Source organism: Erythrolamprus reginae, chromosome 2 (assembly GCF_031021105.1).
Source record: "Erythrolamprus reginae isolate rEryReg1 chromosome 2, rEryReg1.hap1, whole genome shotgun sequence".
NCBI lineage: Eukaryota > Metazoa > Chordata > Lepidosauria > Squamata > Dipsadidae > Erythrolamprus > Erythrolamprus reginae.
In genome coordinates, this window is record NC_091951.1 from 179,360,119 (window position 1) to 179,376,541 (window position 16,423).

Below are 16,423 nucleotides of genomic sequence, written 5' to 3' on the forward strand. Positions count from 1 at the left end.
CAGCTCCCGGAAGAAGAGCCATTAGCCTCCTGGAAAAAGGGGGGAGGGAAGCAGCCCCTTGGGGACGAGGCTCAGGAAGCGCAGAAAGCGAGCCGAGCTGCGGGAAAGTCTCCCTTGAGATTCCTGAGAGTCGCGGATCGGAACCGCCCTCGATGGAAAACAAGCGAGGCACGGCTGGGGTGTCTGTGCGTGCATTGCGCGAAAGTTGAGAGAAACACGGGCTGCGCTGCAGACCCCGCGCGTCTTTCCCGCGCCCTCCTCCGCCGCGCAGATCGCTCGCTTCCCATTTCCGTCCCTTGCGCCTTTCAGCTTCCCCTCCCTTTTTTTTTTTTTTTTGGTTCTTCCTACGACACTCTTTTCTTTCCTGCTCTCCTTTTAAACACCACCACCCCCTTTTCTCTCTCTCTCTCTCTTCTTTGCGATCCTTGCTTAGGAAAAGGCTCTATTTTTAGCTGGGAGGAGGAGGAAGGGGGGGGAACGGGACGAGCTCCTTCTATTTTTAGATCAAACAATCCCGAGGCGTGCGTCAATGGAACCCCGTGTGCGTCACCCGCGCAGACATTCCGATCCCGCCTCCCTCGCTCCGAGGGCGCCGGAACCTCCCGCCCCTCTTGGCCTTGTATGGCGAAGGCGAGGAGCCGGGGGCCCCGTGCGTCACGAGGATCCCCCGCCCTCCTCGCCTCCCCGAGCGCTTCGCCTCTGCATCACCGAGAGCTTAAGAGAATCTCTGGCCGCCGCTGCTGAGCCCCAGTGGCTTAGGCGGCGTCTAGACTGCAGGCAGCGCTCTCGCTCGCTCGCTCCCTGCCGCGCATCTCGGGCTTTGGAGCACCGGCGCTGCTTCCACCCCGAAGCGCTCCGGGGTTGGCGCGCAACGCTTCCTCTCGCCTATGTAAAAAAGAAAAAGTGGAAGGGACCGCGGCTCGATTTTTGCACCTCCGTTGGGTACGTGTGGATTTCCCCCCCTTCTTCTTCTTCCCTTTTCCCGTCTGCTTTTTCCCCTCCCTCCTAATTTTTCCCCTCCCTTCGGGACTTTCGGGAAGGGGTTTATTGGTTTTTATTGGATGCTTATGAGAGGCGTGCGAGCGAGGAGAGAAGTTTGCGCGTGTAAAAGTTTGGAGAGGGCGCGCGCGCTGCACGGGCGAGGGGGGAAATTAGGCGAGGGTTGCGTTGCATCCTCTGGTGGGCTGCCAAATGGGGGGGGGGAATGTTAAAAACGGCGAATAGGGCCGTTCTGACCTATAACGGCAGCCCAACGCGTGCCGAGCGAAGAAGTAAGGGATGCGCAAAGTCCGTTTGCAAGAGCAGAGTGGAGTTTAGTCCGCGGAGGGTGAGTTTTTAAAGAACGGCGCCGTGGCTTCTGTTGCTCGCTCGCACTTTTAACTCCGGGAACTGCAAAGTGATAACCCCCCCCAACCCCCCCCCCCCTGATTTGCAGATCTTAGAAACTGCCATATGTCATCTGCTTGGCTCTTCCTATATGTAGTATGGGGCAACTTGAAAGTACGCTGGCAACTTGAAAGTACGCTGGCAACTTGAAAGTTAAGGTATACTGGATGCAAAAACCAGGAACCCGCTGCCCTAATCCTGCAAGGGCAGGCTTCCCCCCCACCCCTCCAAAAGAGGTATTTGTATTTTGAAGCTTCAATTGCAAGGGGATATGGCTGGGGGCTTGGCTGGGGGCAACTAGAATGGTGCACTTGTTTCCAAAAGCAGTCTGCATTTGCATTTTAAAGGGCAGAATTGCTGTAACCTGAGCTTGTGGGAGCCCTGGCTATAGAGATAGTGTACCAGCGACTATAACTATAGTGTACCAGTGACTGGATGCATTTTGCCATTCTTATGCCCTGTGACCTTGATTGTGATGTCAGTGTAGGATGGACACCTCACTTAGCCAAAAGTGAAGTTGTCCCTTTTAGATGAAAAATTGTGATATGAAGAAGTGAAGTGATTTGATGCTTGATCAGGAAAGTAATAATGTACAGCTAGGACTTGCGTCCAGGTGCAAGGCCCACGTCCTAAAGCCTGGTGATTGTGCCATGTTTTGGAGACAAACAGGTGAGACTCTTTAACTTCTTAGATATCTGAAGATATTTTACTACTGCTTCATCAGGCAGAATGTATCGCTTCTGCCCATATCAAATTGAGAAAATAACTTTAAATGTCTTTTCTGTTTGGAACTTCACTATGGGAAAAGCTGCTTGTGCCAGGTTCGTATTCTCATTCTGCTTGCAGCTAGTCCTCCTATGCTTTTCTGTTGTTGTTGTTGTTAATCCGAGGGTAGTGAGCATCGTGTGTACATATGCACCTTTACGTTTTTCTTTCCTAGGTGCAGAAATCCCCCTCCATATTTTCAAAAAGTGGACACCTTTGAAAAAAAATGTTTTCTCATGTTCTCTCTCTCTCTCCCCTTTCCCTTTCCAAAGGGATGCTCTTTTTGTGTGTGTGTGTGTTTGTGAGTGTGCAAATGCATGTTTGTCAGTCGATTTGCTGAGCAGCTTGGTACCATCACAGGTGTCAAAGGACATAAATCAGCAAAGCTCCTAGCCTGGTGCTTTCATGTGGCTTTACAAGGAGGGGTGGAGGGCTTACAGTTCCTGGCGTGTTCAGAGCGACAGGTGCTACATCAAGTTTGAGCACCTGGCAGCTACGGCGGGCTCCCCCTGTCTCTAAGTCTGTGCACCGGACTTCAAAGGCTGAAGAAGTCCACTTGCCACAGTCTTGTCTTTGTCCAGTGAGTGCCTCCTTTAGTGGTCTTGGTCACCCCAGAATCACTAAGTTCAGGTATAAGGGGGGGGGGGGGTTTGAAAACCTAGACTGAGAACCTTTGAAGCATAAATGAATTGGATCCTAGAATAATCTCAGCAACTACACAGAGCAGTCTGGGTTAATCACAGCATTCCCAACAGCTTGATTGATTCTACATACCAAAATCCTGTGCATATTTATCTAAACCTTAAGGGCAGCTCTGTTTTAAAGGGTTTGTTCTCTGGCAAATCTGCCTAGGACAGAAACTTAGGTAAAGAGAGAACTAATTGCCTTTATTATGTCATTATCGAGACACCTTCTACCAAGGAAGATTGCTAGTGTGTCATGGCAGAAAGCGGGGAAATAGCTAATTATTTTATTTTTCCATGGTTTGATCACAGAAAGTGGGAAAATGCCAGCTGGGTTATTTCAGCTTTTAAAAAGCTTGTGTTTACACAAAAACAGCACCGGGGTTGATGCTCTTGGAATGAAGCCCACGCTTACCTCTTCCATTGATAGCTTGGAGTAGTGTTGATTATCTTTTCGGCAGATCAGACATATTGACAGGTGCAGTTTTTCTCACTGCTGCCATTTATACACTTACGGAGTGCTGCATTGGTTGAGTATCTTGATGTGCAATGGGGGGGGGGAGCCTGCGTTGACCAGGGAAGAGTTGGACATCTAATACCAGAATCCATTTGCCCTTGTTCAAACTGCAGCTCAGCACAAGCAGTGGATTCAGTCTTGGAACATTTGAGCCTGGAAGAAACAGCTTTCAAGAAGAAAAGCTTCTTTTAGATAATTCCACCCATTGTCGAGCTGACAATAACAGTCTGTTCCTGTTGCAAGTTTCCTTAAGCTGTTGGGTATTTCTTCTTGGAAACAGCGTGGTCATTTGTGCTGAATGGTGCCAGTTTTTTTTTTTTTGCTTACCGAGTTCGGAATCTTTTCTGTGGTTTTGCATTAGCACTGAATCCAGTTGCTGGGAAGTTGATCCGTCCCCGCTGTTCCACAGCTCTACAGCAGAGGGTGCTCTTGAGCAGTCTCTAAAATCAAAAGGCAGCCCAGCAAATTGGGAGGAAATTGTAGGGCTGTGCATGGAACACTATAATGACGGGTTTGCTGTTCCCCTAAAGCGGCAATGGATGACTTGCTAACCTTCCCATTCAGCTGTCTGTCAGGATCCCTTGCTATTGGCCAGGCTGTCTTGGGCTGATGGGAATTGTAGTTCAGCCATCTCTTGGAAGGCATAGATTTCCCATTCCAAAAGCAATCATCTCTCCCCTGATTGGTTTATAGCTGCCATTGTTCTAGAGAACTTAGCTGTTGGCTCTTCAGTGTTGGGGGGAATTGATATATTGAGCTTTCCAGGGCAACTCTCTGGGGCAGTGCTTGGTCACTGGCTGCAAAGCCTTCCATCCTGCTGATTTGCAGTGGGGATCCAGCTAAACCTCCAGTCTTGACTACCTTGAGTGCCTTTGTTTTTTTGCCTCAGCCTTTGAAGGTAAAACGGAAGCTGTCAAATGATGGTGGTGATGTGCAGGGCATCCAAAGTTCTGCAAACAATGCCGCTCTGCCTATCAGACAGGGGATAGTAGCACATCTGTTGCTGCATCTGTTTTACAGTGATTACAGGAGCCATTTGTGCGCTAAAACAACAAGGATCCCAAAGGGGGCGGCTCGCGCGGTAAAGAGGTGAGTGTGTCGTTATAGCAACGGCCGTGCCGTTTCCATTGGAAGATAGTAGAGGACTGCGAGAGAAATACACAGGGGAGAAAGCGATGGCAACAGTGCCTGCAGGAAGGAGACCCTTGTGTTTCCCACAATGTTCTTTGCTACAAAGGAGGTTAATTCCAGTTGCGCTCTCATCATTCCCTGGTGAGACTCTTGGTGGAAAAGGGTTGGAGCACCAGCCCTTACATGCATGAGTGGAGGTGTTTTTCAGGAGCTTGGCAGGCACTGAGAAAGGGAGAAAGTGAAGCATCTTGAAATGCATTTTCTAGTGAATCCCATTTTAAAAGACTTTATGGGCACAGTGGGGAAAAACTACCAGTCCCGGAAGAGAATAGGTCATTCACCTGTTTTCAAGAAGAGGTTAGAAATACCTAGTAGACTAGCTATTATCTACCCAGGTAATAGTTGGGTGGATTCAGCCTTCTATTATAGGACTGTTCACCAGAGGTGTGTTACCTGCCCTTCTTTTTTTTGCTTCAAATGTCAAATCAGTACAGAAATCCAGCAGGGTTCATCAGGGTTCAGTGGAGTTTCCTTTCCTGCAAATGTTTACACGTCCAGCGGGTCTTAGGTGGCTGGGTTTAAACCACTATTCCATTGTCGAAAGAATGTTTTCTTTTTAATAATGCCATATTCTCAGAGCAAGACTTCTTATTTTAATTGCTTTGTTGGGTTGTTGTGAGCTGCAGAGTGCTGTGGAGAGTTGGATGGCATTCGGATTTAATAGACGGCGGTGATGCGCATTTTTAGGACAATAGCAAAGTGTGGGGAAATGACTCTTGGCAAAACAAAAATCAAACAAAGGATGAACTTTCTCAGATTCCACCTCAATTAGCTCAATTTCGTTGTGTACTTTTCAGAGCATAATGTATTTCCACTATTGACTTCCCACTCCACCGGTAGGCCAAGGCTGCGTTTCAGGCCTTTTGTCTCTACTCTTACTTTTATTTTGATATTTGTGCTTCCAGGCCTGGGGGTAAAGTAAGTACTGTATTATCAGTCAAGCCCTGTTCTTTTAATTCTGATTTACAAGGTGCTGCTGTCCTTTTTTCCCCCCTCTCCACGGAGCTGGTAGACTAAATATCATTGTGTCATTGTTGCATAGTTAGATTTAGCGTGGAGGCTTTTAAAAAGGCAATGGGGGAGAGAAAGTTTCAAATTAGAACAATATCACAAAGAACTAAATGTCCAGACTAGAATAAAAGACTTTGCGATTGCTGCTTTTTTAAAAAAATAAAAAATAAAAAGCTAGACTTTTAAAAAGCTTGCACACTAAGGACTAATAACATGCGCCGAGCTTTGTGCTAAAAGGCCCACTGTTGAGCCTTCCTATTTGCTAAATATCTGCTGTCCGATCTGCCCCTTGTGTTCAGTGGTGCTAGCAGCAATACCTAAGTTTAGGATTCCAGCGCCTGTAATGGAGCTCCCTAGACTTAGCCCGGCATTACCTAGGGAGATGCTGCTCTCCCGCACACATTTGCAGACGTCAGAGCTTCCTCTGGGGAGAGCACGCTAATAAATCCTGGGTTACCAGGAGCCCTGGGTATCACCTGTTGCTACATTGGAACAGATCATAACAGGCCTTAACAATAGGATATCCAAGTTCTATTTTGAGAATGCAGAATAACAAGATCGGATAGCGTCAGTCGGGTGTGCAGAAGGGGCTATGAGGTTCAAAAAGACGCGTGGGACAAGATCCTTTCCTTTAAGGAGAGAACTTGAGCAGAATCGACCAGTGTGGGATGTAAATGCAAATCTTGTCTCAGATGGAAATAGCAAGGGATTAAAAATCACCTTTGGGAATCGCAGTCCGTCCGCCACGCTCTCTTTGGGAGCTTAGGGTAGGATATTGATTCACATCAGAGGTGGGTTCCTCCTGATTCTATAGAACCGGTAGTAACTTGGCGGCCTGGGTCGCTGGAACCGGCAGCAATCCAGGCCTGCCACGCCCCCAAGCTGGTTCTCCCGTTGGTGCTATAGGTGGCGCTACTTTGCTTTTTGCTCCTGTGCATGCGCCACACCTGCACGTCCCTGAGCGAACCGGCAGCGAGAGAGTCCAGAACCCACCCCTGATTCACATGTTGAACTCTTGCTAAAATTCGGGGACAAATTAACTGGGGGAAACCTTAATAGAGGAGATATTTAGCAAATAGGAAGGATCAACAGTGGGCCTTTTAGCACAAAGCCCAGTGCAAGCTTTTTAAAAGTCTAGTCTTTTATTTATTTAGTTTTTAAAGCAGCAATCATGACAGTTCTTCTGTTATTTCTGATCAATTTTTATTAGCAGAGGGAGGGTTATTTCCGAGTAAAGATTTGCATGCCGAGCTACTATAAAGGAGCTCCTGTCCCTCCAAGAAACAGGTGATAGCCTTATTTCAAAGGTGCAGTGTTAAAAATCTCTTGGAATTCTCTATGTCTCAACCTGCCTCTGTTAAAGCAGCAGCTTTTGATAATAGAAGCTGATCAATTTTTATTCTTCCACAAGAATTGTTGGTACAGACTTGACTTCCATCTCGGCTAATGCTTCCAGTTATAATTCCTTTTTTAGAAAGTGCCATTCTCAAAGACACCATAAAGCTCTGGGATTCTGTCTTCCCAGCAGTTTCAGTTTCCATGCTCCTTGTCGGAAGCTGCAGACATTTAGATGGATCTACTTCAAAGAAAGGACAATAATAACATAGAAGTGGTATGATCAAGTAGGATAACAACATGATCAAAACCCCCCTCTCTCTCTCTCTTTTGCTGTAGTTTTCCTCTCTAGTGCTGGAAAGAAGCAACATATAGCATTTCCCCTTTTTTGTGGTTGTTGATAACTGCACTGATTGTTATGCAGGTGAAAACAGAATTGTTGTTGCTAGGATTGTGCATTTTGTGCAGGAGATTGAGATTGGGAAGGTAAGAGAGAAACTTAATTTGGGGGCAGGGTACGTTTTCTTTGCTCCTTGGCTCACCAACCTGAAATTCAAAACCATTAGGGAAAGGCCTGATCTGTAACTGAGTCCAAACTAAATTCCACCTTGTTTTTATATGTCAAGTTGTTTCAAGAACTTTGGGATATTGATGGTTCCACGTTTGCAAAATTAAGATGGAATAAACCGCGGCAGGAGACGTTTCAAAATCAATCTTTAACAAGCTACAGGCACTGCAAGAAAATGAGAACAATTAAGGGCTTTGATCAGGTGCTCATATCTTGGCAGCCTTGTCATTTAAAGTTTGAAGTTGTTTAGGTAAACAGATGGTTACCGCAGTCCTTTAACTTTCATATGGAGATTCTTGAAATATGCTGGGGGAGATTTCCACCTCACACATTGATAGAATGTTTGCCTATTTCTTTCAGGTAGTCTTCGACTTACGACCACAATTGAACCCAAAGTTTCTGTTGTTGAGACATTCGTTAAGTGAGTTTATGACCTTGCTTGCCACCATTGTTAAGTGAAATACTGCAGTTGATAACTTGGTGTCAGGGTTGTTAAGCGAATCTGGCTTCCTGTTGACTTTGCAAAAGTGTGGATCACGTGACCTTCGCCACAGCAGCTGTCACGGAATCAGATCCCAAGCATCTGAATTTTGGTCGCACATCCATGGGGATGCTGCAACGGTCGTAAGAGTGAAAACATAGTTATATGTCCCTGTTTTTCAGTGCCGTTTTGACTTTGAACGGTCATTAAATGAACTGTTGTAAGTCAAGGACTACCTGTAGTGGCTCAATGCTTTAGTTCTTATCTCCCACATTGAGAGAAAACCCAGTATAAAATTCAGGGGTTCCTGTCCCTTCTGTGTTCGCTGTATTATTTATGTCCATTTTACTTTCTTTCCTCATCAAAACGCCTGATCGTGTGCAATGTCTGGCCCTTACTATTCGCTGTAATGACATTAATCAAGGAGATGGGATAGGTATTATTGAGCGAATTTGCAAATCTGCAGCTGGGTTCTGCAACATAATGCCTCATTATTGTTTTAGCAGAACCGCTTTTCTGGATGCACAAATAAGTGTTGGTCATTTAAAGCCCTACATGGCATTGGACCAGATTACCTCCGGAACCGCCTGCTACCGCACAAATCCCAGCGACCGATAAGGTCTCACACAGTTGGCCTTCTCCGGGTCCCGTCGACTAAACAATGTCGTTTGGCGGGCCCCAGGGGAAGAGCCTTCTCTGCGGCGGCCCCGGCCCTCTGGAACCAACTCCCCCCGGAGATTAGAACTGCCCCCACCCTCCCTGTCTTTCGTAAACTACTCAAGACTCACTTATACCGCCAGGCATGGAGGAGTTGAGATATTCCTTCCCCCTGGGCCATTACAAGTTATGCATGGTATGTTTGGTTTTATAATAAGGGTTTTTAGTTGTTTTATTATTGGATTGTTGCATGCTGTTTTTATCATTGTTGTTAGTCGCCCCGAGTCTACCGAGAGGGGTGGCATACAAATCCAATAAATAAATAAATAAGTGGTTTTGCCTTTGCCCTTGTCTCTTATGTTGGCAGAAATATTTTTAATTTCAGACCAAAAATGGGAATCTTTTCTGCAGGGTATGTAGTGAGGTTCTTCATGGCATACCTCGTATGGCCTAGGAGTTTCCAATCTTGGCAACTTTAAGTCTTGTAGACTTCAATTCCCAGAATTCCTCAGCCAGCTTTGAAGTCTACAAGTCTTAAAGTTGCCAAGGCTGGAGGCCTCAGGCCTAGGAAGTAGTATCTTATGTGTACGACTGTTGCTGCGCATGTCCAGAAAATTTTAAAAATTGAACAGTGCCCCAATTTCATCAAAGGAAGAAAAGCAAAGCAAAAGATGTAAAAATAAACTTAGAATTAGGTTAACTTAGGTTAACTATGTGAGGAGAAGAAAACTACCACCACAAGAGTAAAGAAATGCTATTTACTCCAACTTTCAACATCGTGTTTATTTAGTAGCTGCTTTCTTTTCAGCAGAGAGGGATATCAGGGATAGAAAGGAAGAAGAATATTTTGTATCCTCCTCTAATAGCCTCATGAAGAAATAGTGCATCAGAAATATTAGTCTCCCTTTTAACAAGAACGCCAAACTTTTCCTTCTCCATTTGTGCTTCCCTGCTATGGTAAAAAAAAGGTTAGAATTACAATCAAGAGTGAGGTTCAAGGCCAAGGAGTTGGTTTGTATTAAATCTAAAGCAACAATTGTCCTGATGTTAATAAAAGCCCACCATATTTGTAAAGTACCTAATGGAGACCAGCCAACCAAGACCTCCTAGAATATCATTTTAGCACATCTGGTAGTAGATCAGGGGAAACGTACAAGAGCCTCCCTGTCTACGGCACCTGTAAGATCACTTTTTTGCCAAACCAATTCATGAGAGATTCTAAATTAGAGCACGGGTTATGGCTCTCCGATATCTAACAGTAGATTTTTCTGCTCCTCCCTACCCTTGTCTTCCCTCAGAGATGCCCTGTATCCAAACGCAATATGGGACCTCGCTTCAGAACGGAGGGCCCTGCGAGCGCTATCCGGCAGACCTCTTGACCCCTGAGTTTGGCAAACCCACCATGGACCTGGTGAATACCGAGATCTCTGCTGCCACTACTACTCTGCCCAGCTTCAGCACCTTCATGGACAATTACACAGGCGAATTTGACGCTTTCCTCTACCAGATTCCAGCCGCGAACCCCAACACCGCGTCCTTCAAGCTGGAAGATTTCCAAGTCTACGGTTGTTATCCTGGCCCTTTCAGCAGCCAGTTGGATGAGACCATGTCCTCGAGTGGCTCAGACTATTACGGCAGCCCGTGCTCAGTCCCTTCTCCTTCCACGCCGAGTTTCCAGACTTCCCAAGGCCCAACTTGGGAGAACTCCTTTGGAAGCTATTCCCCCACTCATAGTTATGAGGGCATGAGGCCTTGGGTGGCAGCGGCAGCAGCAGAGCCTCCCAAAAGTAGTTCTGCTCAACCATCTTATTTTTCCTTCGGCCTTTCGGCTCACAGCCCCGGAATCCCACTGCAGAGTCCCCTGAAGATGCAAGCGACGGCCCACCAGCACTTGGTGGATGGAGAGGTCTTTCCACTCCCTCAGACCTCCTCTTCGGTCCATTTTTCTCCTTTGCCACTCAGCCAGGCCTCACCGGGCCTAGATGGCTCCGGCCTGATGGACAATTCCCTCTCTCCAACAAAGACACGCAGCCCTGGATCCAATGAAGGGCGTTGTGCTGTGTGTGGGGACAACGCTTCATGCCAACACTACGGTGTCCGGACCTGTGAGGGCTGCAAGGGCTTTTTCAAGGTAAGAGGAATGCGTTATTTCAAAGTAGAGCCGAGATTTGATTCCGAAATGTCGAGTTCTGTTTAAAATATACTGCTCAAAAAAATAAAGGGAACACTCAAAGATCTGAAAGAATGAAATATTCTCACTGAACACTTCGTTCTGTACAAAGTTGAATGTGCACAGCAGCATGTGGAATTGATTGTCAATCCGTGTTGCTTCCTAAGTGGACAGTTTGATTTCACAGAAGTTTGATTTACTTGGAGTTACATTGTGTTGTTTAAGTGTTCCCTTTATTTTTTTTGAGCAATGTAGTTTTCTCCAGCCAGTGGTCTTCCAGTCAATGAAACAGCAACTCACCGAATTTTCTAACCAGCATGGCTTCTTCCTACGATAGCTGAGGAGCTGTATTCTCAACCAATTTGGGTTGGTATGGACTGGCTGAAGACAATCCCAGCATTCTGCATGTCCTTAAGCTCCAGCAAAGAATGCCGGGATTCGAAGACCTTTTTTTCCAGGGAGGGAAAGGAAAAGCCTTTGCTATGTGTTGACTGCCACAGGGATGACTCATCAGACCTTTCTCTGACTGCTTTCTAAATAAAGGAGGTCATTGTAAGCACTCTCTTCCCCTCATAAGGGTAGGTGGTGGGGAGGGGGGGGAATTCTTTCAGTGGGAGGCTGCAGAAGAGCTCTGGCAAGCCCTGAGTCCATATCAATCCTTCTGTGTCTCTCAGAGGCTGCCCTTATTTCATCTGGAAACTGTTGAGACTCAAAAGCAGCCAAGAATCAGTAGCTCCTTGGTGCACAGAATTCCTTCCCAATAGGCATTGTAGATTGCTGTAAAAAATGGGGACGAGGAGCGGGGAGGGGGGAGGATAAGAGCAAAATTAAAAGGAGCTGTAGACCAATGGGTTTGTCAGACACCATATTGGGGAAAGACCGCTCTGCAAAAATCACCAGGAAAAGCGGTAGAGTCTTCAGGGAAGGGATGGAAAATGGGGGACCGTTGCAGATACATGTAGAAGAATTGAAATGTCCATTCTAAGCTCTGGGGGGGGGGGGAAACAGAAAGTAAATGACAAACTGGTTATGAATTGTAGGAATCGTAGTTGGACATACCAGTAGGGAACCAGGCGGGAGGAGGTCGATCTGTTGGGTGATCGGGCATCCCAAAGTTGGTCCCTGCTCTTCTGAACGTAGAGATGTTGGAAGGCCACAAAAAGCAGAAAGAGAGACAGATCTGTAACCAGTATGGAATAGAGAGAACACTGTTAAATAGGCATATCTAAAAGTAGCCTAGTACAGCGTTTCCCAACCGGTGTGCCACGGCACACTAGTGTGCCGCGAGACATGGCCAGGTGTGCCGCCAAGCTCCAGCTGGGCGGGGCGCTGCCGGTACTTCCGTCCTGGGGCTCCCGCTCGCAGCTGTCCCCCGGCTCCTGCTCGATGCCACGGTTTTCGGCGCTCTCCTGCTGGGTCCCAAAGAAGGAAGGCAGGAAGAAGGAGAGCTCCATTCTTCGCGCCTTTTTCCCGCCTTCCTTCTTTGGGGCCCAGCAGGAGAGCGCCGAAAACCGCGGCATCGAGCAGGAGCCGGTTGACAGCTGCGAGCGGGAGCCCCAGGACGGAAGTACCGGCAGTGCCCCGCCCAGCTGGAGCTTCTCTGGCGTCGACGGCAAGTGTCCTTTGTGGCCCGGCGGGAGGGCACTGGCGATGGGAGTGAGGGGGGGTGGCCGCAGCGGCCGCAGGCAGTCGCAGGGAGATGGCGGCGGCGAGAGGGAGCTCTCTCTCTCTCTCTCAGCTGACTGCAAGCGGGAGCCCTGACGGTGGCGGTTGGACGTGCTGCTGGACGTCGTACATGCTGGCGCTGCGGGCCTGGCATATACGGTGTCCAGCAGCACGTCCAGCTGCCGCCGTCAGGGCTCCCGCTTGCAGTCAGCTGAGAGAGAGAGAGAAAGAAAGAGAGACATATAAGAGAGGCAGAGAGAGAGAGAAAGAGAGACATAGCAAGAGAGGTAGAGAAAGAGACAGAGCAAGAAAGAGAGGCAGAGAAAGAGAGAGAGAGAAAGAGAGAGAGAAAGAGAGACATAGCAAGAGAGGTAGAGAAAGAGAGACAGAGCAAGAAAGAGAGGCAGATAAAGAGAGAGAGAGAAAGAGAGAGAGAAAGAGAGACATAGCAAGAGAGGCAGAGAGAGAGAGAAAAAGAAAGAGACATAGCAAGAGAAAAAGAGAGACTTAGCAAGAGAGGCACAGAGAGAGAGAGAAAGAGAAAGAAAGAGAGACATAGCAAGAGAGACAGAGAGAGAGAAAGAGAGAGAAAGAAAGAGAGATAGCAAGAGAGGCAAAGAGAAAGAAAGAGACATATAGCAAGACAGTGAAAGAGAGAGAGAGAGCAAGAGAGAGAGAAAAAAGCAAGAAAGAGATAGCAAGAGAGACAGAGAGAGAGAGCAAGGGAGAGAGAAAGACATAGAGGAAGGGAAGGAGGGAGAGAGAAAGAGAGCAAAAAAGAGAGGAAGAAAGAAAGAGGGATGGAGAGAGAGAAAGAAGGGAAGGAAGGAAAAGAGAGAAAGAAGGAGAAATAGAGCGAAAGGGAGGAAGAGAGAGGGGTTTTTTGTCCAAACTTTTCTTTAGCCCGCCCCCCCCTTTCAGTGTTCCCCAGGATTTTGAAAATATGAATAATGTGCCGCGGTTCAAAAAAGGTTGGGAAACACTGGCCTAGTATATTCAGAGAATATAAACCATTGTTTAGCGAGTGGGCACTTAGACCAGGAAAGACTTCAATACCGAGTTGACTAGGAAACCCTGGGGACTGCACATTTTTTAAAAATGTTTTTATTTATTTACTTATTTATTTATTTATTTTTATATACTGCTCATTTCAAAATGGACTCAGAGCATCTAACAAGTGGGACATCCAACACATCTGGAGACAGCAAGTTCAGGAAGGCCATCTCAAAAAGCCTTTTTTGGGTGTTCTCTTAGCAGGCATTCAGTCAGCGCTCACAGTGCTTTTTGTGACTCTCTTCCCCCCATTATAAATCTTAGACTTTCTGCAAACTTTAGGGTTCTCCACACCTGCAGATATCTGCATTATGATACAGTAGAACCTATGGTCACCAACGATTCTGGCCACGACCAAATCCGGTTCCGACGCAAAGAATTCACATTTTTCCCCCCACGGCTAATTTTCCCTTCCATGCCATTGTTTTTTACAAATTTCCAAAATTATGTCTGGGTCATGATCAAATTGGGTTGCGACCAAAGTTATGGAACGAGTGATAGTCATGACCAGAGGTTCTATCAAATCTCTTTCGCCTAATGCAAAAACTATCGAGCTTACTTTCGGGACGTTATAAGGTAGCCAGTAAACAAGCTAAGTTTACAGTTTTCCAGTTGTTGCTGAACTATAAACTTCAGCAGCTGCAGCCGGCAGGACACTCAAACTGGAAGTCGGCAACCTCCAGAAGGCTGCAAGATAACTAAGGCCAAGTCTTTTTTTTTTTTTTACAAATTTTTTTATTGATTTTTCTTTAGATAAACAACACAAACAACATTTAACATTTAAAGGAGCTACAGTTGCTCCGCTAGTCATAGAAGTCTAACTAATACAAAAAGAAAAAAGTCTAACTGTGATCAGATCCATACAGGCCAAGTCTTTATTTTTCTCTTCCCCCCCCCCAACCACTTCTTTTTAACAACAACATGTAAGGAAAAGCTTGAAATGCGATTTTCACTCCCACTCCATTTCATACTTGAAGCCCCGCAGCGTAGTTCTCCTGTCTGATCTCAGCCTGACGAAGGCTCTCTCCCTCCTCACTCCCTCGGGATGTCCCTCCTGAATATACACCAGTGCTCCAATGCGATGTGCATTCCTCGCCTTGGGTGACTTTGAGCCACCGCTAATGTTCTCTCCTGGGCAGGCGCTTCTGGGCGAGGAGGCCCCTCGACAGCACACATTTCCGTCTCTTGAATTCTCCCTTGCATTGTGGTTTGGCAGCGATAGGAAATGGAGGGCGTTCCCTGCCTTTGTGGAGAATAGCGGTACTTGTAAGAGAAAGGCCTTTCTCTTTTCTCTGGGAAGGGCTCTTTGTGTTGCCGACTTCAGGATCTCCCGTGGAGCTCAGTTAGGTGACTAAATCAGTACGTCTGGCCAGTTTGTAGCCATAAAAGCGAAGATTTTCTGAAAAGCAGCCAGTGATTCTAAGGGTGCCTTGATGCTGTACATTTAATGCCCCTGTGATTCACTGAACATTAATGATTGTTGCGCTAGAAATCAGTAGAACTCAAATAAATTGGCGCTGCATTATCACCAAAAACTCTTTATGGCAGTTCTGTGTTAGCAAAAACTTTAGAAGAGAAGGATTTAGGGGTAGTGATTTCTGACAGTCTCAAAATGGGTGAGCAGTGTGATCGGGTGGTAGGAAAAGCAAGTAGGATGCTTGGCTGCATAGCTAGAGGTATAACCAGCAGGAAGAGGGAGATTGTGATCCCGCTATATAGAGCGCTGGTGAAACCACATTTGGAAGACTGTGTTCAGTTCTGGAGATCTCACCTACAAAGAGATATTGACAAAATTGAACGGGTCCAAAGACGGGCTACAAAAATGGTGGAAGGTCTTAAGCATAAAACGTATCAGGAAAGACTTAATGAACTCAATCTATATAGTCTGGAGGACAGAAGGAATAGGGGGGACATGATCGAAACATTTAAGTATGTTAAAGGGTTAAATAAGGTTCAGGAGGGAAGTGTTTTTAATAGGAAAGTGAACATAAGAACAAAGGGACACAATCTGAAGTTAGTTGGAGGAAAGATCAAAAGCAACATGAGAAAATATTATTTTACTGAAAGAGTAGTAAATCCTTGGAACAAAGTTCCAGCAGACGTGGTTGGTAAATCCACAGTCACTGAATTTAAACATGCCTGGGATAAACATAGACCCATCCTAAGATAAAATACAGGAAAAATATAACGGCAGACAAGATGGACCATGAGGTCTTTTTCTGCTGTCAGTCTTCTATGTTTCTGTCACCTTCTGACAAATAAAGTCAATGCGGAAGCTGGTTGTTATTAACTTAACAACTGCAGTGATTTACTTAACAACTGTGGCAAGGAAGGTTGTAAAATGGGACAAAATTCACTTAACAACATAACTTTTTGTTGCTCAGTTGTGGTTGCAAGACGAGGAGTACCTGTACTTCAGCTTGGTTTTACATGTGTTTTAATATTAAATAAGATTTATTGTGTTATGTGGCCTTCTTTTTCTTTGATCATCTTTCAGATGCATTTAGTCTGCTTGGCTGGAAGTCCTAGGAGTGGTACTTCAACGTATCCTGCAGGGAGCCATTTTAGTGTAGATCATGCTAAATTGGCCACAAATCTCCTTTCTTGCAACCATAAATAAAGGTGTTAATCTCTCTCTCTGAGATATAAAGTTCCTGCTGCAAATAACCAGTAGCTATCCCACCCAACATCTTGGCAGAAGGAATGGGTCTGAAATCAATTCTGGATGTAAATAGTAGAATGAATAATTTCCAAATATGTAGAATGGAGGGTTGGGAATACTAACTTCCAAGTTTTTCTTTAACTGCATGTATTTCCCCCCACAAATTCCTAAGTGAGGTAGGGAGACAAATGGAGGGATTATAAAAATAAAAATTGAATGAATGAATGAATGAAAGAATGAATGAATGAATAAATGAATAAATAAATAAATAAATAATGT

General features: G+C 46.0%; 2 protein-coding genes across 3 annotated transcripts in view; one reads left to right on the plus strand and one right to left on the minus strand.

The window, feature by feature from the left end:
* Nucleotides 1-16,423, minus strand: part of RBMS2 (RNA binding motif single stranded interacting protein 2) — a 547,749-nt gene that overhangs the window by 149,374 nt on the left and 381,952 nt on the right. The window lies entirely within an intron of this gene.
* The window catches only part of NR4A1 (nuclear receptor subfamily 4 group A member 1), a 50,571-nt gene that overhangs the window by 21,146 nt on the left and 13,002 nt on the right, over nt 1-16,423 (plus strand). Inside the window, exons 1-2 of one of the 2 annotated variants that reach the window (XM_070740548.1) lie at nt 743-942; nt 9,893-10,725. In XM_070740548.1, coding sequence (XP_070596649.1) covers nt 9,895-10,725 — 831 coding nt within the window. In that variant the 5' untranslated portion in view covers nt 743-942; nt 9,893-9,894. Of the gene's footprint in view, nt 1-742; nt 943-9,892; nt 10,726-16,423 lie in introns of those variants that run through there. The other variant, XM_070740547.1, reaches the window with a different exon arrangement.